We start from the raw sequence: 21,421 nt of genomic DNA on the forward strand, positions 1-21,421 counted from the left end.
TGAGAAGGCTGGCAGAGAGAAAATGCCTTCCCCTGGAGCTGATGCCCTGAATTTGGACTTCTAGGCTACTAGCCTAGTAGAGAAAATAAACTTCTCTTTGTAAAAGCCATCCACTTGTGGTATTTCTGTTATAGCAGCACTAGATGACTAAGACAGCAGCTGAGCTCTTAACTACTATGCCACCAGGGCTTCCAGGTCAGACTAGGTGTTTGAATTTCTACTCCTTCATTTCTGATGAATTCCATGTATTTGGTGGAAAGCTCTGAAGCAGCTTACTAGGTCCTGTCTTTTTTATCACTGAATTGATTTTTTAAGTGGCAATTGACTGTTGGTTACTCAGCAATTGAATTGTTTTTAAAAGTATCAAACTGTAGAAAATTAAGTAAGAAAGTAAATATTTTCTTCAGGTATACATTGCCATTTTTTTTTAATTTGTCACTGCCTATTGTGCTGGGTATTGCTGGGTTGGAAACCCTGGTGGCATAGTGGTTAAGTGCTACGGCTGCTAACCAAACGGTCGGCGATTTGAATCCGCCAGGAGCTCCTTGGAAACTCTGTGGGGCAGTTCTACTCCTTCCTGTAGGGTTGCTATGAGTTGGAATCGACTTGATGGCCCTGGGTTTGGTTTTTTTTTTAATTGCTGGATTAGCTTATTTTGGCGAGACAAAATAAAATATTTCTATGGAGTCATTATATATATGTTTGTTTTCCATGTTTGTTCCTTTGTTGCTGGAATTATCTCAGTAGAATTTTTTTTAAACAATGTGCTACTGTTTTTTTAAAAAGCAGCTTTATTTGAGCTCTAATTTGCATGGCGTGATATTTACCCATCCTAAGTGTATTAGTTCACTGATTTTAAGAAAGTTTATAGAGTTATGCAGCTATCACTACAAGCTAGTTTTAGGACACTTCCATCATCCTAGAAGGTTTCCTTGTGCTTGTCTGCAGTCACTCCCTCTGCACCATCCTGCCCCAGGCAATGAATGATGAATTTTCTGTCTCTGAGACTTGCTTTTTCTGGATATTAAACAAAACTGTAAATATGTAGTCTTTTGTGTCTGACTTTTGTCACTTACTGTAATATTTTTGTTTAGTGCCAAAGTTGTTGCATATATCAGTGACTTGTTTTTTATTGATGAGTACTACCCATTGTATTGAAGAAAAAATTCAAGCCTTGAGCTGCAGTATTGAAGGATTCTGTGGGGAAAATATTAAGCAACACAGGAAGCATCAAAAGAAGGTAGAAGGAATGCACAGAGTCACTGTACCAAAGAGAATTGGTTGACATTCAGCCATTTCAGGAGGTAGCATATGATCAAGAACCAATGCTACTGAAGGAAGAGTTCCAAGCCACACTGAATTCATTGGCAAAAAAAAAGCCCCAGGAATCGACCAATTGAGATGTTTTAACAAAAAAATACAGTGCTGGAAATGCTTACTTATCTATGCCAAGAAATTTGGAAGACAGCCACCTGGTCAACCATGGAAGAGATCCATATTTATGCCTATTCCTAAGAAAGATGATCCAACCAAATGCAGAAATTATCAAACAATATCATTAATATCACAGGCAAGTAAAATTTTGGTGAAGATCATTCAAAAGCGGCTGCAGTAGTATATCGACAGGAAACTACCAGAAATGCAAGCCAGATTCAGAAGAGGACACGGAACCAGGGCTGTCATCGTTGATGTCAGATGGATCCTGGCTGAAAGCAGAGAATACCAGAAAGATGTTTACCTGTGTTTTATTGACTATGCAAAAGCATTCGACTGTGTGAATCATAATGAATTCTGGATAAATTGCAAAGAATGGGAATTCCAGAACACTTAATTGTGCTTATGAGGAACCTGTACATAGATCAAGAGGCAGTCATTCGAACAGAACAAGGGGATACTGCGTGGTTTAAAGTCAGGAAATGTGTACATCACAGTTGTATCCTTTTACGTACCTATTCAGTCTATATGCTGAGCAAATAATCTGAGAAGCTGGACTATATGAAGAGGAACGGGGCGTCAGGATTGGAGGAAGACTGATTAACAACCTGCATTATGCAGATACCACCTTGCTTGCTGAAAGTGAAGAGGGCTTGAAGCATTTAAATCCTTCAGTATGGATTACACCTCAACATAAAGAAAACAAAAATGCTCTCAATTGGACCAATAAGCAACATCATGATAAATGGAGAAAAGATCGAAGTTGTCAAGGATTTCATTGTACTTGGATCCACAATTAATGTCCATGAAAGCGGCAGTCAAGAAATCAAAAGATGCATTGCACTGGGCAAACTTGCTGCAAAATACCTCTTTAAAGTGTTTAAAAGCAAAGATATCACCTTGAAGACTAAAGTGTGCCTGACTCAAGACATGGTATTTTCAACTGCCTCATATAAAGACTTGATGCCTTTGAATTGTGGTGTTGGAGAAGAATATTGAGTATACCATGGACGGCCAAAAGAACAAACAAATCTGTCTTGGAAGAAGTACAACCAGAATGCTCCTTAGAAGTAAGGATGGCGAGACTACATCTTACATACTTTGAGCATGTTATCAGGAGGGGTCAGTCCCTGGAGAAGGACATCATGGTTGGTAAGGTAGAGGGTCAGTGAAAAAGAGGGAGACCCTCAAGGAGATGGATTGACACAGTAGCTTCAACAATGGGCTGAAGCGTAACAAGGACTGTGAGGGTGGTGCAGGACCGGGCAGTGTTTCATTCTGTTGTATGTAGGGTCACTATGAGTCAGAACCAACTTGACGATATCTAACAACAACAACAACCCATTGTGTGGATGTACCACAGATTGTTTATCCATTCACCGGTTGATAGATATTGAGTTATTTCCAGATTTTGGCATTTTGAATAAAGCTACAAGTTTTTCTGTAGACACCTCCTTTATATATCTTGGGTAAATATGGTTAACGTGCTTGTCTTCTAATTGAAAGGCTGGCATTTTGAGTCAACCCAAAGGCACCTAGGAGAAAGGCCTGTGCTGGGAGAGTGCCTGAGCTGAGGCCTTGGGCTCAGAATTTTCTCTGATAGGAGGCTGGGAGTTGGGTCTCTCTGTCTCGCCCAGTCCTGTCTTCTCATCAGGAAGTTTCCTCCTGCTCTGAGCCCATAATAACTTTCTCTGTCCCTATGACTATTTAATTGTGCTAAAGGAATTAATCTAATAGCTAGCAGGGGAAGAAATGTTCTTTCTGACCATTCACCCATGGTCATGGGACTGCCATCGTCTTTGAACACAGCTTGGCAATAGGATGGTCAGGCCAGGTGCAGCCGAACAAAGGCCCCTACTTCTTAACCCCTTTTCCTCGTTCCTGCGCACTCTGAGGTGTAAAACTCCTAGACCTCAACGCCTCCTGGCCCTTTGCCGGCAATGTATACTTGGAGCCTCACCTGCACAGAAGCGAGTTCCTGTGTCAACTCACCCGGGGTGGGGGTCTGAGGGAAGCTGACCCCCTGATGAGCCTTACCCCATTCGTTTGCATCCTAACTACTATGTAAGTAAGTAAAAGCTTCTAATCTCGCCACTGGGTAATGCCAATTAATTATGGAGGTCTCCCTCTCTGAGCCCATTTTTCACTGAGGCTCATCACAGCCTGGCGATCTACTTCTGAAAAATTAGCCATCGAAAACTCCATAAAGTTTCTGCTCTGACACACGTGGGATCTCCGTGAGTCGGAATACACTGGTAGTGTTCCTTGGGTGATGCACAGGGTTAAGTGCTCAGCTGCTAACTGAAAGTTTGGTTTTTTGAATTCACCCAGAGGTGCCTTGGAAGAAAAGCCTGGTGATCTACTTACAAAAAGTCAGCCACTGAAAACCCTGTGGAGCACAGTTCTCTGACACACATGGGGTTGCCATAAGCTGGAATTGACTCAACAGCAACTGGTTTGGGTTTGGTTCTTAAAAATACTTTAGAGTAAGATTGCTGAGTCCTATGGGAAGTATAACTTTTCAAAAAACTATTACATAGTTTTTCAGGCAGATGTACCATTTTACACGGATACCAGCTATATATGAGAGTTCTGGTTACCCCATATCCTTGCCAATACTTGGTATTGTCAGTCTTTTTAATTTTTACCACCCTACACTGTGAAGGGAGATCCTGGTGGTGTAGTGGTTAAGTTCTGTGGCTGCTAACCCAGAGGTCAACAGTTCGAATCTGCCAGGTGCTCCCTGGAAACTCTATGGGGCAGTTCTACTCTGTCCTATAGGGTTGCTATGAGTTGGAATCAACTCAATGACAGTGGCTTTTTTTTTTTTTTTTTTTTGGTTACACTGTGAAGTGGAATCTCATTTTGGTTTTAATTTTCATTTCCCTAATTTTGAGTGATGTTTATCATCTTTTCATGTGCTTATTTGATGGCCATATGTCTTCTTTGGTGAAATGTCTGTTCAGATCTTTTTGCCCATTTTTTGTTGGGTTGTTAATTTTCTTAGTATTGAGCTTTGAGAGTTATTTATATATTCTGGGTACCAGTTCCTTATCAGATATATGTTTTAAAAATATTTTAAGCTTGGTAACTTTTTTTCAAAGTGCAGAAGTTTAAAAATTTTAAACCGCAGTTGTGTGCATCTTTGCAATTCTGCCTGGCTGCGTAGAATCTGAATCTTTTTTTGGTTTGGGAAGTTATCCACCGTGTGAATCCTGGAAGGGACGAGAACACCCTTTCCTGCAGGAGCTAAATACGATCTGTACGGCTTGCCCTGGCCTCTGTGGCATCTGGGGCCTGGGCGCCTGTGCACTTTGGAAGTGAGCCAGGTGAGGCAGTAGGCTCCTTTTGCAGCTGACGTTCTGGTTAGGGTGACGACAAAGGCCATGGGCTGCAAGGTTAAGTTCCTGTTGCAGAAGTGGCCACTGTGCTGGTGTTGACGCTGGCTGCAGTGAAGTTAGGCTTATGGTGGGGAAGTGGTGGGATGCCACCTCGTGCTCCCCTGCAGCAGGGTCACCAATGTTTGATGGGGAGTAGGACCTGGTGCTGCATCTCTTTGGGGTCCGTGCACTTTGCCATAATTGGACAGAGTGAGCCCTTGTTAGAGTGACTAAACAAGTCCGCAGCCTTGAGGTGCTGCGTTAGTCTCCCAGTCCACTTGTCCCCCCGCCCCACCATTAACCTTTGCAGGAAGAGCTTTGATGTTGTCCAGACACACTTTGTTGGCTTCAAGGGTCTCTGTGAACTGACTGCAGAGAAGGGAGGGACCTGAGGGGTCTGGGTGGGAGAGCAGCCTTATGGGGTACCTGGGATCCTTTTCTGTATATGGAGTTGTCTAGTGGCTGGCCTGTAGCTGTTAATAGCAAGTTTTTTTTTAAATGACCCTTCAGCTGGAGGACTGGTGGTTTGGAAGGATCTGCTATTTCATCTCCAGTCGTGTAGCTTGTGAAGCACACCGCAGGATCCCAGGTGGAAGGGTTCGTGGGGCCATGGTGGGTGGGCAGCAGGCCCAGGGACGTTGCACGTCTCTTTTCCCCGCAGGCAGCCTGTGTGGCAACGGTAGCGCAGCGCGCTATGTGCTGCCGGTCTTCGATACCGTCTTCGTCCGGCGGCAGCACCGTCGCCAAGGTCTGGGGATGGCCCTGCTGCAGGACTTCTGTGAGACCTTCCGAGAGGACGAGGCCCTGGGAGTCAGTTGGCCCATTTCTTCCGCCATGTTCCAAGGTACAAGCACGGTGTCGGCGCGTGTGGGTGACGGTGACCGATGACGGGTGCGCGTTCCGGCGGCTCTGGGGGTGCCGTGGAGCCTGTGGGCCCAGCCCCGCGCACGACCTGCAGGCGGGTTTGCTTCCTCTTGAAAAATCTTTTCTTGCTTCAGCCCAAAGACTTTATGTTTGATCACGGGAGGCGAACCTTTCCCAACTTGGGAAATAATTGGATTTAGAAATAATAAAAAGCAAACAATGTCAGAGAAGCAGAACCCAGAGAAGGGCTGCTGCGCTGCAGACTGCTTGCTGCAGGGGCCCTGGACGCTGGGACCTTTCAGTGGAAGCTGGTAGTTCCTACTTCAGCCTTTGGACTGGGAGCCGCTGGAGAGCCTGGAGCTGGAGGGAAGGCGGGAGCGACAGACAGGGCGCCTGAGCAGCTGCGTGCGGGCCGCACCAGCCGGCTCCTCCCTCCTCCTTGCTCTCCTAGCCCTGGCCAGAAGTTTCAAGTCCTGGAGGCAAGGTCTTACCCGTCCTTCCCAGAGAAAGATTAGGACGCTCTCGTGTTAAATTTCACAAGGGTGGGAGATTCTTGAGAGCGTCCCTCCGGGACTGCTTACCCTGTCTTAGGGTTCTCCTGAGAAACAGACCCAATGAGATGTATGTGCGTGTGTATACATAATGTACATATGTGTGTGTATGTAATATATATGTATATTATGTGTGTATGTTGTATATATAATGTGTGTAAGCACATGTGTGTGTATGTAATATAGTGTGTATGTAATATTACATATAAAACATGTATAGAACATATATATTATATATATAACATGTATGTAATATATATGTGTGAGGAGCCCTGGTGGTACAGTGGTTAAGAGCTCGGCTGTTAACAAAAAGGTTGGCAGTTCCAATCCACCAGCCACTCCTTGGAAACCCTTTGGGGCAGTTCTGCTCTATCTTATAGGGTCGCTATGAGTCGGAATCAACTCTGTGGCAATGGGTTTGGTTTGGTTTGGGTATGTGCTATATATGTATATTTTGTGTGTATGTAATATATATGTGTGTGTATGTAATGTATATAGACGTATATGTAATATATATATTATATGTGTGTACATATACATATAATTTGTATGTATATGTGTGTGTATGTTATATATATATAGTATGTATTATTTTATATATATATAAAGAGAGAGAAAGAAATAGATACTGATTTTATGGGTTGGCTCACGTGATTGTGGGCACTAGCAAGTCCAAAATCCTTAGGTCAGGTGACAGGTTGGAAACTCTGGCAGTCTTGAGTCTGAGATTGGTGGAGCAGGTGGTGGGTGAGAAATTCAGGCAGGATGTCTATGACACAGTCTTGAGGCAGAATCTTTCTCCCTTGGGAAACTCTGGATCAGGCCCACCTACATTATGGAGAATAACCTACTTTCTTCCTTAAGGCCACTGGTTTTAAATATCTTCACAGCAACATCTAGACTAGAGTTTGACCAAACGCCTGGGTACCACAGCCAGGCCAAGGTTACACATAAAATTAACCTTTATATTCCATGAAACACACCCACCCCACATGGGGCCCAGCCTCGTTTCTTTTAGTAAGAGGTTTTGGGACCCTTAGTTTTCAGTCTCCGGTGTCCTTGTGGTATGAGGAAAATAATGGAAAGGGGAGAAAAGTTAAGAAGGCAAAGAAACTTCTACTACTCTGAAGTCATGAAGAACAGTGGGTGAAAACATATTTCCCTCACATGGGTTTAGTTATTTCTGTGTCTTTTGAAACTTTATTATTCTATGCTGAAATTCCTGCAATTACTGTGAAGACCACTGGCTTGGGCTCCCTACACTGGGCAGCTCACCTGGGGGCGTCGGGGGTCCCAGGCCCAGGGTGGTAGCTGTTCTGTTCACACCCTCCTCCGGCCAGTCTCTTCTCCTCACTTCACTTCTGAGACCCTCATTGGAGTGAGCAGGCCCCAGTGCAATACCTCAGGCTTTTAGGTTCTCTTGTTGTGGGAGTTTCCCCAAGGGGGCTGGGAGCTGCTGCTGGTTGGTGCTGCGTGTGGAGACCCCTTGCAGGGGTCCTGGGGATCTCGGCCGCCCCACCTCTGAGGGGGCTGGTGCTAAATCACACCTCTTCTCTCTGGGGTGTCAGCGGCCCAGCTGGGGGCCCTGGGGCTTTGAGCTTTTTCCTCAGCAGCCGCTGACCATGCCTGGGTATGAAGGGTGAACAGGCAGAGTATGGGACGAGGCAGGCGTGCCCAGGCGTGTCTGATGCCAAGCTTCATTAGCAGGTTGGCATTTATTGAGCATAGCCCTTCCTTTCCTCCTGGCAGAGGGGCTCCTGCTGGGCTCCACCCTGTAGCGCTCTCTTTCAACCACACCCCACGCCACAGGGCAGGAATCCACAGGCCCAAGAGCAAATGCTCACACAGGGTGTAGCAGCTCCCCCTAAACTAGGCTCAGGGTGATCAGGACCCAGGATTCCTCCAGTAGCTGCTCTCTTGGGGTGGACCATACCTTGTGTGCACAGCCCCAGACCCAGGCCCAGCCATCGCTGGGTGTGGATGGTGTCCGCATTTGTGTGCACAGGGCCCCTTGAGGTATGGGGAAGAGCTGGGGGCGGCAGGGGACTGGGGGTGGACCTCTGCTGGGGGCCAGCTCTCTTCCCCCAGCCACATTCTGGTGCCAAACCCCCAGGAATCCAAGCATTCTAAATCTGAAACTGGTGTTCCCTGTTGTTATGAAGTTATATTTGTCAGGATAGGCGAGCAGAGCCTATGATGGCTCACCCTCTGCTGGCTTGGTTGAGACCTTTGCAATGCTTGGAGTTGTGCTTGGTGGGCTTCCAGCTGCACTCCGGGTCCTGAAAGTGTTGGGAGAGGCCTCATGGTGGCCCAGGGACCAGAGCAGGGCCCAGCCGCAGGGAAGTGGCCCAGTCAGCGGGACCCATGGCACTGTCACATGGAAGTTCTTGCCCCGTGGCATGGCAGAAGAGTCTACAGCATTGGAAGCTCTGTAGTGAAGGATCCCTGGAAGAGGAGCGGGGGAGTGGGGGGGTGGGGGGGCGGGAGAGGTGTTGTGGACGTGGCGGGAGGTGATGGTGGCGGGGAGGATGGGGTGCTCACAGCAGTGGGGAGCGGGATGGTGTGCGCGTGGTGTGATTGGAGCCAGGAACTGGGCCAGGGAATGCTACAGGAAGAACCCAAGTGGGCTGGTGTCAGGTCAGAAAGGAGCAGTGGCCTCATGGGACCTGGGTACTCCCTCACTCACAGATGCACCCTGCTCTCAGTCTGTAGGAAGTTCCTGCTGGCCTGTCCGGAGGAGCGGGGGCGTCTGTGGGAGGTAGAGCCCCCGGGAGCCTGGGGCCAGCGAGTCAACATCTGGCTCAAGATTCAGCTTCAGCAGTGCCGACTTCCAGAATGTGAGTAGGAGGGAAAAAGTGCACATTGGTCTAGTTCTTCCTGATTAACGTGCTTGGCTGCTGACTGAAAGGTTGGAGGCTCAAGTCCACCCAGAGGTACCTTGGAACAAAGGCCTGGTAATCCACTTCTGAAAAAGCAGCAGTTGAAAACCCTGTGGAGCACAGTTCTACTGTGACATACATGGGGGCACCACGACTCAGCGCCACCTTCACGGCAACTGGCGTTGCTGCAGGAACAAAGGAGGGAGTGTGATCCGGGGGGCGGGGGGGCAGGGGCTCTTCTCCAGTCCCATCCTGAAGGAACCCTGCCTGCTATGCTCAAAAAGATCTCCCCCACTTTAGCCATTAGAAGCTCTTTGGGGGTAAGGCACCCCTTTTACAATTAGAATGGGTCATTGAAACCTAAGAACATTAATTTCTTCTGTAAGCTGAAGATTTGCTGAAAACATTACTTCCAAGAGGTAAAACATGTACTTGGTTAAAAGTTCAGAAAACACCAAAGGCTTAACATGACGACCAGGGAGAGGATGCAGGCATGCCAATGGCAGCGTAGGGTCACCCTCTGCAGCGTGCGGCCTTGTCCTTTCTCGTGGTAGCATCTTACGATGCTGTGTTTGTGTGACTGTTTATTAGGCAGCCCCTGTTGATAGACATCACGCTGCTGTAAATATTTGGTTGTTGCAGACAGTGCCTCGATAAGCTTGTTAGTGGGGCCCTGATGGGAGGCTTTTGCTGAGGAAGGAGAAAAGGGCCTCAGTGGGTGTCCCAAGGGAGGCAGGGGTGGCAGGTCCTTCAGACAGCCAGAGGGACTGCAGGGCATGAGACACACTTGTCTCTGGGTTTTCAGGTTGCCTCTTGACCCTGTTCTTTCCCTTTCTCCCAGGTGGGGGAATATTGCAGGATGCCATCCTTTCTCAGAGCTCAGAGTTACAGACGGGGTGGGGACCAGGCTGGGCAGGGTCTTGGAGTTATAGACCTGGTGGGGGTTGGGCCATGCAGGGTCTTGGACCTACAGATGGGGTGGGGGCTGGGCAGTGCAGGGGCTCAGAGTTACATATGTATGGGGACCAGGCTGGGCAGGGGCTCAGAGTTATAGACTGGGGTAGTGCCTAGGCAGTGCGGGGGCTCAGAGTTACAGATGGGGTGGGGGCCAGGCTGGGCAGGGGCTCAGAGTTATAGACTAGGGTGGGGGCCAGGCTGGGCAAGGGCTCGGAGTTACAGACGGGGTGGGGACCAGGCTGGGCAGGGGCTCAGAGTTATAGACGGGGATGGGGGCTGGGCAGTGCGGGGGCTCAGAGTCACAGATGGGGTGGGGGCCAGGCTGGGCAGGGGTTCAGAGTTACAGACCAGTAGCTGGTCCTGGCTGGTGAGGCCTCCAGCCTGCAGGACCTGCATGTGGGTGGGAGACATGGAGGCTCTCAATTTAAACGAACTGTCCCTGGTCAAGGCGTTGGCCCCTTTCCCTTCCTGGACTCAGAGCTTCTGTCAGCATGGAGTGCCATTCCTGTGGCTGCAGAGAGCTCATTAGGGGCTGATGGGCCGCCAAGGTGCTGGGTTTTCTCTCCACGTGGGCAGCGGCTTTACCTTCAGGTGGTGACAGGAAGAGTGCCTTAGAGCTTATGGATGATAATAGGGACAAGTTTTACCTCTGTGCTGCCTTTCAGCTGGAAGGGCTTGATGGACCTTTACAGGTACTAATGGGGTGACTGGGTACCCGGGAAGGGGGCTGTGGTGAGGCTGCTACTGGGCCCCTAATGAGGCTGTTAAATGACTTGCCCTGTGGCATCGTGAGCTGGAAGTAAGGGAAGCGGTCCCCTTGGCTCTTCACCGGGCTGACTGCAGACCAGCGGTGTGGGGTGGGTTAGAGATGCTTCACAAACAGCCTCCCATACATCCTGTGTCCATGCCTGGACATTGCGGTTCCCTGGCTGAGAGTGGAAAAAGAAAATGGACTGCCCATCAGAATGTGAAATGGCACAGGCTGGAGGAGGTGAGCAGGGCGAGGGCATTCTCGCATAATTGGGGAGACCATTTCCTACAGAGAAAATTCCACTGGGGGTTATTTCAAGAGCTAGGAGTTGGTGTGGTGTAGCCTGGTTGGAGGGAACTGAGCTGCAAATCAGACACCAGACCTGTCACTTTAACTGGCTCTGAGATTCTCCACCGCTGACTTTAAAACTGCAAGATGAGGGGACATTTACAGAGAATGTTCCAGAAGCATGCTTGAGTCCTTTGAAGAAAGAAGGGGCATTGTTATAGTTAGGATATAATTAGATTACTAAAACCCTCTAGTTAAAAAAAATAAAATTGAAGTTCTGGCCTTTTCACTGCCTTTGTACATCAGGTCTGGTTCCAGCTTCACCCACACCTTCTGTCTCCCCCAGCACCCACAGTCAGGATTTTAAATCACTCAGGAAGGTTTTCAGCCAACCACCTTCATCTTGTAGGGACTGTGTCAGTTAATGCTGAGATTTCAGGTTTTTCGCCAATTTCGGGAGCGGGGGCTGTGAGTACAACCGCAGACTAGCCCCAGTGCTCTGTGGTTTCCCAGTTTCTTATCTGTTTCTCTATGGAAATCAGCAAGTTTTAGCGGATTAGAACTTCCCACAGGTCACCAAACAATGAAGATTCTCGAACCTCTCCCCTGGAAGGCAACACTGTTGTTGGTGTTAGCTGCCATGGAACTGGCCCCTGACTCATGGGGACCCCATGCACAACAGGATCAGACTGTTGTGATCCATAGGGTTTTCATCCGCTGATTTTTGTAAGTGGATTGCCAGGCCTTTCTTCCTAGTCTGTTTTAGTCTGGAAGCACCATTGGAACCTGTTTAGTATCACAGCAACATGCAAGCCTCCACTGACAGACAGGTGGTGGCTGCACGTGAGGCGTATTGGCTGGGAATTGAACCTTGGTCTACAACATGGTAGGCAAGAATTCTGAGCCACCAATGCCCTTACTAGGCTACTTAATTTAATCTTCCTCTTTAATTAGGCAGGTATTCTTAGAGTTGCTATCTTGAATTTTTCTGTTTTTCAGGTTCTATCTCTGTCCCTTAATTTCTGACTGATGTCTTAGAGGTTGCCTATGATCTCAGGTGCTGCAGAAAGAGAAGTGTAAATGAGCCCAGAGCTGCAGCTCACTTTTCACAGTCTAAGCTCAGGCTGTTAAGGCCTGGGCATTTTATAGCATTTCCAAGGGAAACTGGCCTGCTCTCCTTTCAAACGTTTTGGAAACTTATTCTTAAGGCAGTGTCATTTGTGGACTAGATCTTTTCAAGTTGGCCTGATCCTGGCTGTTGATAACATCTGTGGCTTACAATGGTCCTGGAAATACTTACACGGTTATTCAGGCCATTTGAGAGAAGCAGTTTGTGGGAAGTTTCTCTTCTTCCTACACTCAGTTGCCCGTGAAGCTTTTGCAACCTGAGCGATGGAATCATAATTCCGCCTGACGTGGTTTTCCAGCCAGCTAGCACGTGCTTCCAGTTTCTTTACTGGGGAAGATGAAATTGAATAGGCCAACAGTGAAATGTTCTTTTGCAAAAATGTTGATGGGGGCAGTAAATAACTGCACAGTATTTAAAAAAAAAAAACAACTTATTTCCTTCTCATTTACAGAGGTCACAGTTGGGATTTCTTTTTGGGTAGATTTTTAATAGATTTCATTGTCATCCACAGAGAACACACTTCTTCCATTTACATTTAATTTTTAAGACCAGATGGACCAGACATAAATGTGAAAAATTTGAGATGGAGAGGTGGAACCATTTTTTAAAACAGTCAGGTGCTTAGCTAACAGCAGTCCTAACCTTGCTTCAGCTTGTTCTGGTGGGTTGGAGCAAGAACAATTTTACAGTGGTGCTATATGCTGGGAAGTGCCCAGAGCACACCACCATATTGGATGTGTCTTTGGCAGAGCTTCGAACCAGTTTGAGCTGGTTCAGCCATGGCCAACAAAGCAAAACTGGAAAAGACCTAAATTTTTACAGTGTGAGTGATCTGGAATGATAAGCAGAACGGGAAAAATTATGGGTCAAGCGCCGGAATGGCAGACTCGGGAGGGCATAGTGAACCCTTTCAGGAGCCTGATTGGATTATTGGCAGGCTGCGGAGAGTGGCACACAATCAAAGCAGCGCAGTTGGCTGCCATCTTTGAACAGGTATGTCTCTTCCCAACTCCACTCAAAATAGGACAGGCAAGAGATTTGGTTGCGATGCAACGCATATGCTGCCCTTGTTTTCTAAGAGGGAAATTAGGTTTCTAGCAGGGCTTTGACCTGTAATTATTCCCATTCTGGTTATCCTGTCGGTTCACCCAAATTTTAAAAATTCAGGCCCGTTCTGTTTGCACTTCCTCTGCCATGACTGAACCAGGAAGAACTGGTTTGAAGCCCTGGTTTTTGGGCTAATGCTGCTCTTTGAAAGGTTGTGGGGCTCCCTCTAGTGGTCATCATGGTCTACTGCATCCCTGGATGGTAACGTGGGTGTTTACTTTCTTCCTACTTGTGTGATTGGTTCTCAGATACTTGTGCCTCCAGATTAGCTCATTCACTTTTAAATTTTACTGACCCTTCATTGGTTACGAATAAAATACAGATAAGCCTTTGATAGTTTTAGCATGTGTCAGTCCATAACACATAAATATATAGTTTCACACATTAGGGAAGGTGGGAAAATTGATAGTGGCTTACCTACTGCATTCACTCATTCACTAATTTATTTGTTCATTCATTCATTCATCTGATAATTGTTATTGGAGCATGCGCTGTGTGTGGCACTTCTGTGGTGTTCACAGTGGTGAACAAGGCTCACCAAGTCTCTGAGCTCATTTACGAATTTACATCCTTGTGAAGAAAAGGGCACGGGCATCCACTGCTGTGTCGTATAAAAATTTTACCTGTCGGAGAGATCTACCATGTGCCAATATTTGTAAGTGCTTACCATTAGATGTTGCCAAACCAAGGGTCTAGCTAATTTATATGATTTTGCAAATAAACTTCAAAATGGAAGTTAATTATATAGAAGACATTTTTCTTTATTAAAACTAAAAAAGTGTTACATTTATATTTTCAGCTCTAACAGAAAAACGTGCGTGCTTTTCTCTAGGAATCTGAAATCCCCCTCTGCATTTGTGCGCACGCATGAGCACACATATGACACATAAGTACACAAGGCACACGTGCACACACAAGTACACAGACACCTGTCCCCACCTGTATTTTGGGGGTGGGGTGGTCAGGGGCACGTAGGACGGGAAAGCCATCCCTTTCCAAGGTGGTACTAATTCGGTAGGAGGGGGAGGGAGGTCTCTGATGGATTAAGAACACCAACCGACGAGCAAAGAGGACAGCCTAGTTCTGGAACTAGAGACTGACCCCATTAAATGCCAGGATGATCAGACAATCAGATCAGAACCCCAGCTCAGAAACGCCGGAGCAGAAATGGGAGGGCATTGTGGTAGATGTCCTAGTGCAGGAGGAGACAGTGGAGTTGGGTCTGGTGATAAACGCCCTCATGTTAACGAACCCGTCCCCTCCCTCTGGGAGCCACCCCTTTGCTAACCTTGCTCTCTCACTGGGGGAGGGCAGCACAGCCAGGTCACTCAGAGGACGGGAGCGACGGTGGGCGGAGCTCTCAGGACGATGGACCCGGACTACCTGGTGATGGAGAAGGCAGCAAGGTGCGGTGATGAGTTTGTCGTTTCACGAGCTGCTTTTCTGTCTTAGTAATCACGCTGTCCTTGTTCAGAGAAGCGGGGGTCTAGACCCGCAGCTTTGTAAACAATGCGGCTGTGGGCACATTCATGGGCTGCCAATTTGTGCTCCTAATCTCTTTGTCTTCTGTCGGCATGAGGAAAGGCCATCGTGATCAGACTTTTCATGGCCCTCTCCTGTAAGCTAGACAAGCTCAGACTAAGCCAAGACGAGACAGGCCACATGGAAGTCAGCTGTCGTAACCTTGCATCCTTGAGGAAGTATTGAAAAATCCGAATTTCAAATTCTGCAGTGGACCAGAATCTTCCAAGTGAAACAAAAGCAAGACAAATTTGTCTTTCCTCCCCTCCCCTGCCCCTCAAGCCCAGATTGCTAGAAAATGGAGGATGGCAATAGGCTGTCCTATAATCCAGAGTGATTGTAGAGTGGAGTTGTGGGGAAGGATGGTTACTGAGTATTTCCCCGTGGTGTGTTACCACTCAGTACTTTATAAGATTTTCACATGGTCTGAATCTACAAGAGCTTCTCTGGAGCCCACCCAGGCACTTCCCGGCACATGGTAACCATGATGATAACACTTCTCTGACACAGAGGGCCAGGACCCCAAAAGGGTCAATAATCATTTTAGACCCCAACACTTAACAACTGCACATCACGGGGAATGCTGCTTGTTTTGTGAGGTAGAATGTTCTGGAATAAAAGATTCAACATCAGAGGCATAAATGTACCAGTCAGTGCCGGCTGGTTTCAAAAATCTTGGTGTCTGAGGAATCCCTGGGTGGCGCAAACATTTAACATGCTCAGCTGCTAACCAAAAGGCTGGAAATTCAAATCCACTGAGAAGTGCTGCAGAAGAAAGCCTTGGAGATCCACTTCTGAAAAAACAGCCATCGAAAACCCTATGGAGCACAGTTCTACTCTGATGCCATGGGTCAGAATCGGCTCAACGGCGTCTGCTTTCCCTCGGCGTCTGACCTTGGCCCTATCCCTCTGGCAGAGGAGAATGTTCATTTTCTTTGGTTCACAGTGGGAAGATGGGCTAACTCCAGCCAGACCCTCCTAGACCATTGAATAGAGAGCTGTCAAACTTTCCCTCTTCCACCAACTACTCACTTTCCTCTTAAGCCTCGAAGGCTGTTACAGGAAGCAGGAGATGTCTGGTGTCCCTTGTAACGCAAAGCCCATGGGTGCATGCCTAGGGAAATCTATGCCTTCAAGGCTAATAGACCGATAGTCAAAGTGGTGCTTCCTTGCCTTGCTCTTTCTAGATCTCCCTGGGCTTGGCTGCCCTTCGGGTCCGCTAGCAAATATGTGTCGGGAGCTCCTTATGTACAGAGTGTGGTTTCCCCCGGACCCTGGGGTGTGTGACCCTGGCTCCCACTTTGAATCTCAGCACACCATACAGGGACAGGCTGGGCATCCCGTGGGATGTGAACATTGAACCCTGGGCTGAGGGCTTCCTGTGACCACATGTAATTGGAATGCTTTCCTGATTCTTTTTTGACTTCAGGGGAGGATTCTTGGAGAAGAAATGGAAAACACGAAGAATGACCAAGATGGTGGAGCGAAGAAGGAAGAGGGGAGGCAGGGCCTGTGAGGCCCACGGAGGCCTGCCAGGGGCCCTGTCAGGCATAGCTGGGGAGAAAGGAGGCCAAGAGGACAGCAGAGGAGGCTGAGCCAGTGGGAGAGATGGGGTGGGAGTGCATACAGTCCAGCTCTTAGTCCTCCAGGGGGAGATCTGGGCTGTGTTGGGAGGCCTGTCCTGAGCTCTAGGGTGTCAGGCTTGGGGGCCACCTCTGTCACCCTCACTTTGTGACTGTGAACCAGCCTCACATCCTTGCTGTGCCTTCTTTGTGATCTGTGAGGAGACAGTGACCACACAGGCTGTGTCACCTCACCTGCTTTTGTGTGAGCTCAGGTAAGAGAACGCCTGAGAAAGTGCTTTGTTAAGCACAGAGAGCTATACAGGTGTAAGCAATTATGCTCCAGAGCTGATCGTTGGCAGTTCCAACAGGCTTCAGAAGCTCCTTCATTAAAGCTCATATGGCTTCTATTACTTAGGATAAATCCACGAACACTGCACTGGGACTACGCGAATGTCATTCTAAATATATCTCTTTCCTTTGTATAAGTAAGTGCGGAGAGAAGCACCACGCCTCTTTCATTTGACCAGGGAATCCCGTTTCAGGGTGGCACAAGCCAACCCTGTATAACTGTGATAGCACAGGCACCAGAGAGGTGTCTGTGGGGACACTTTCCTTGACCAGCAAGCTCCAGCTAGCCTCAGACTCTGACGGGAGCTTCCCGAGGGTCAGGGCCGGATGGAGCCCCAAGTGTGCCTCACACTCCTCTGACCTGGTATGTAGGAAGCACTCAGTGTGTGCTCCAGGCTGGCTCTAGGATCTCAGCCATCACCTAATTTAGATGGGAAGTCACTGGATGCGAATTTGGTTGGTGGTCCTTCTAGCATATTGGTGGCCATGAGTGGAAAAGCTTATGCTAATAAATGTAAGTAAAAACCATAGCATGCCTTGAATGCGACATCTGGTCTACCCCTTCTCAGATACATACAGAGCTATGCTTGGCGCTGCCTCTGGGAATGTAGAGCTGAAAAGACAAAGATCCTGCACTCCAGCCCCATTGTTGACAGGCAAGGCTTATCTCCCTCAGTGCTGAGGTAGAGCTCACACTGCTTTGTGTAAGGAGTTGGAGTGTTCCCCACCTCCAAACAAGGGGTGGTGCTTTCTCTGGAATTGGGCCCAGCCTCACTAGTGTTCAGAAAAATTATTCCTCGAGAAAACTGTTCAGATCTCTTGAGACAGGCAACTCTCTCCCTCTCTCCTATCCATGTATCTATCCATCCCCCCATCTCTTTACTCATTCATCCATCCAGCATCCATCCATCCATCCATCCATCCATCCATCCATCCATCCATCCATCCATCCATCCATCCATCCATCCATCCATCCATCCATCCATCCACATCTGTCCATCTTCCTATCTGTTTATTTCCCCATCCATCTATTCATCTCCCCAACTTTTCCTCATCCACTGTTCACTCACTCTGTGCTGGGCACTGGGGATAGATAAGTAAGGTGTGGTTGCTGGCCTCAGGGAAACTGTTCTCTCTGGAGGGGCTTCTTCTGGAGTGTTCCACTGGAGTTTTTGTCTCATTTCCATCCATTACAAAAAGGGAAGTGTCCAGTTCGATAGAAATACAATTAGAGAGCTCCATGTGGTGAAGTCACGCAGTCCCCCTGTGCATGTGGGTGGGCTGTGAAGGAGGCAGAGGGGGACTGACGTCTGCAGCTGAGAGGGTGCTCTGAGTATCATGTCAGACGTGACTTTTAGCACGTAACGTAGGTGTGCACTGTGAACGTTGTACTATTTGAGATGAATAGTTGGTCCTTTGTCTTTACATGAAAATTAACTGATGAAAGTATCTCAGGTTTGATGAAGGTAATGCTCAATAAAAAAGTCCTCCCAAGGAAGAAAGCCTGATGTGCTGGTGGAAGCTCGGCCAGGGCATAAAAACCAACCACTCAGAGTCCGAAGGAAATAGTCCGGAGCTCAGAGCAAGCCCTCCTCCAGCAATAGCACACCCTGTGTCGGGTCTGAGGCTGTGTTCAGGGCACCCTTCCATGCAATGTGACAGGGAATGGGGGGTGAGGTGTGTGTTCATGTGTGTGTATGTGTCACTTCATTAAATCAGTTTTGTTTATTATTTAGTTCCTCTATGTTCTTGCCTATTCGATTTTTAATAACTCTATCGAGATGAAATTTACAAACCTTAAAACTTATCCATTTAAAGTATATAATTTAATGGCTTTTAGTATATTTTCAAAGTATCCAACCATTATCGCAATCAATACCCCCAAAGAAACTCTGTACCCATTAGCAGCCACTCCCTTCCTCTCGCCCCTGGCAACCGGTAATTTACTTTCTGTCTCTATGGATTTGCATATTCTGGACATGCCATAGAAATGAAATCATGTGATATGTGGTCTTTTGCATTTGGCTTCTTTCACTCAGCATGATGTTTTCAAAGGTTCATTCATGTTGCAGCATGTATCAGGACTACTTTCCTTTTTTATGACTCAGTAATATTCCATTGTATGGAAAACACATTTTGTTTAGTTAGTGGATACTTGGATTGATGCTGGTTTTTGCCTATTAGTAATAACACTGCTATGAACATCTGTGCACAAGTTTTTGTGAGGACCTATGTTTTCATTTCTTTTGTTCGTATACCTAGGAGTGGAATTTCTGGGTTGTGTGATTTCTTAGTCATCTGGTGCTGCTGTAACAGAAATAGCACAAGTGGATGGCCTTAACAAAGAGAAGTTTATTCTCTCACAGTCTAGTAGGCTAGAAGTCCGAATTCAGGGCGTCAGCTTCAGGGGAAGCCTTTCTCTCTCTGTTGGAGCTGGAAGAAGGCCCTTGTCATCAGTCTTCGCTTGGTCTGGGAGCATCTCAGGGCAGGAACCTCAGGCCCAAAGGATACGCTGTGCTCCAAAAACCGTTGCCGTCGAGTCGATTCCAACTCATAGCGACCCTACAGGACAGAGTAGAACTGCCCCATAGAGTTTCCAAGGAGTGCCTGCTGGATTTGAATTGCCGACATCTTGGTTAGCAGCCGTAGCACTTAACCACTACGCCACCAGGGTTTCCATGCTGTGCACCAGGCGCTGCTTTCTTGGTGGTATGAGGTCCATTTTCCTTTTTATCTCTTGAGAGAGAAAAGGTGGTGCAGGCCCCGCCCCAGGGAAATTCCCTTTGCATTAGATCAGGGGTGTGACCTGGGTAAAGGTGTTACAATCCCACCCTAATCGTCTTTAACATAAAATTGCAATCACAAAATGGAGGACAATCACACAATACTGGGAATCATGGCCTAACCAAGTTGATACATGCTTTGGGGGGACACTATTCAATCCATGATATGTGGTAACTCTGTGCTTAACATTTTGAGAAAATGTTAAATTATTTTACAAAGCGAATGTACCGTTTTACATTCCTTCTAGCAACGTATGAGGGTTCTAATTTCTGCCCATACCAGATAACATTTGTTATTGTCTCTCTTTCTGGTTATAGCCATTCTAGTGGGTGTGAGGTGATACCTCATTGTGTATGTGTTTTTAAATAGTATTTTATTGTGTTTTCTGTGAAGGTGATATTGGTTACATTCTTCACAATTCGTAAACATTCTCATTATTTCCCTTCTGGTTCTTCCATTTCCATTAATCTAGTTTTCCTGCCCTCTTACATTCTTATCTTTGTTTTATAGTAATTGTTGATCATTTGGTCTTATATACATAATTTTTTAAAGGAGCGCAGTACCTTTGGGTGATATTCTTTATTTTGTGAGCCAATCTGTTATTTAGCTACAAGGTGACCTCAGGGGTTGGTTTCAGTTCAAGGTCTAAAGAGCGTCTCAGGGCAATAGTCATTATCTAGTTCTGGTCTCAGGGTAGACAAGGCCATGGTTTGTGTAGATTGCTAGTCCTGTAGACTAGTTTCTTCTCTGAGTCTTTGGTTTCCTTCTTTCTCTTTTGTCCTGGATGAGTCTAGACTAACAGTTGTATCTTAAATGGCTGCTCTCAAGTTTTTTTTTTTTATTAATTTTTATTGAGGTTCAAGTGAATGTTTACAAATCAAGTCAGTCTGTCACATATAAGTTTATATACACCTTACTCCATACTCCCACTTTCTCTCCCCCTAATGAGTCAGTCCTTCCAGTCTCTCCTTTCGTGACAATTTTGCCAGCTTCCAACCTTCTCTACCCTCCCATCCCCCCTCCAGACAGGAGATACCAACACAGTCTCAACTGCCCACCTGATACAAATAGCTCACTCTTCATCAGCATCTCTCTCCTACCCACTGTCCAGTCCCTTCCACGTCTGATGAGTTGTCTTTGGGAATGGTTCCTGTCCTGGGTCAACAGAAGGTTTGGGGACCGTGACTGCCGGGATTCCTCTATTCTCCTTCAGACCATTAAGTATGGTCTTTTTGTGAGAATTTGGGGTCTGCATCCCACTGATCTCCTGCTCCCTCAGGGGTTCTCTGTCGCGCTCCCTGTCAGGGCAGTCATCGGTTGTGGCCGGGCACCAACTAGTTCTTCTGGTCTCGGGATGATGTAAGTCTCTGGTTCATGTGGCCCTTTCTGTCTCTTGGGCTCATAGTTATCGTGTGACCTTGGTGTTCTTCATTCTCCTTTGATCCAGGTGGGTTGGGACCAATTGATGCATCTTAAATGGCTGCTTATTAGCATTTAAGACCCCAGACGCCACATTTCAAAGTGGGATGCAGAATGTTTTCATAATAGATTTTGCCAATTGACTTAGAAGTCTCCTTAAACCATGGTCTCCAAACCCCTGCTCTTGCTCCGCTGACCTTTGAAGCATTCATTTTATTCCGGAAACTTCTTTGCTTTTGGTTCAGTCCAGTTGAGCTGGCCTTCCATGTATTGAGTATTGTCCTTCCCTTCATCTAAAGTAGTTCTTATCTACTAACTAATCAGTAAAAAACCCTCTCCCACCCTCCCTCCCTCCCCCCCGTAACCACAGAAGTATGTGTTCTTCTCAGTTTATACTATTTCTCAAGATCTTATAATAGTGGTCTTATACAATACTTGTCCTTT

The 21,421-nt window shown here is 47.1% G+C and overlaps 1 protein-coding gene across 1 annotated transcript in view; it reads left to right on the forward strand.

Moving 5' to 3' along the window:
• The window catches only part of FAM169B (Protein), a 122,063-nt gene extending 101,165 nt beyond the window's left edge, over positions 1 to 20,898 (forward strand). Inside the window, exons 6-9 of the mRNA XM_064267068.1 lie at positions 5,476 to 5,658; positions 8,935 to 9,066; positions 14,655 to 14,746; positions 16,291 to 20,898. Of these exons, the coding sequence (XP_064123138.1) occupies positions 5,476 to 5,658; positions 8,935 to 9,066; positions 14,655 to 14,746; positions 16,291 to 16,377 (494 nt within the window). The 3' untranslated portion in view covers positions 16,378 to 20,898. The remainder of the gene's footprint in view (positions 1 to 5,475; positions 5,659 to 8,934; positions 9,067 to 14,654; positions 14,747 to 16,290) is intronic.
• Positions 20,899 to 21,421: the final 523 nt, after the last annotated feature.

This window comes from Loxodonta africana, chromosome 13 (genome assembly GCF_030014295.1).
Source record: "Loxodonta africana isolate mLoxAfr1 chromosome 13, mLoxAfr1.hap2, whole genome shotgun sequence".
NCBI lineage: Eukaryota > Metazoa > Chordata > Mammalia > Proboscidea > Elephantidae > Loxodonta > Loxodonta africana.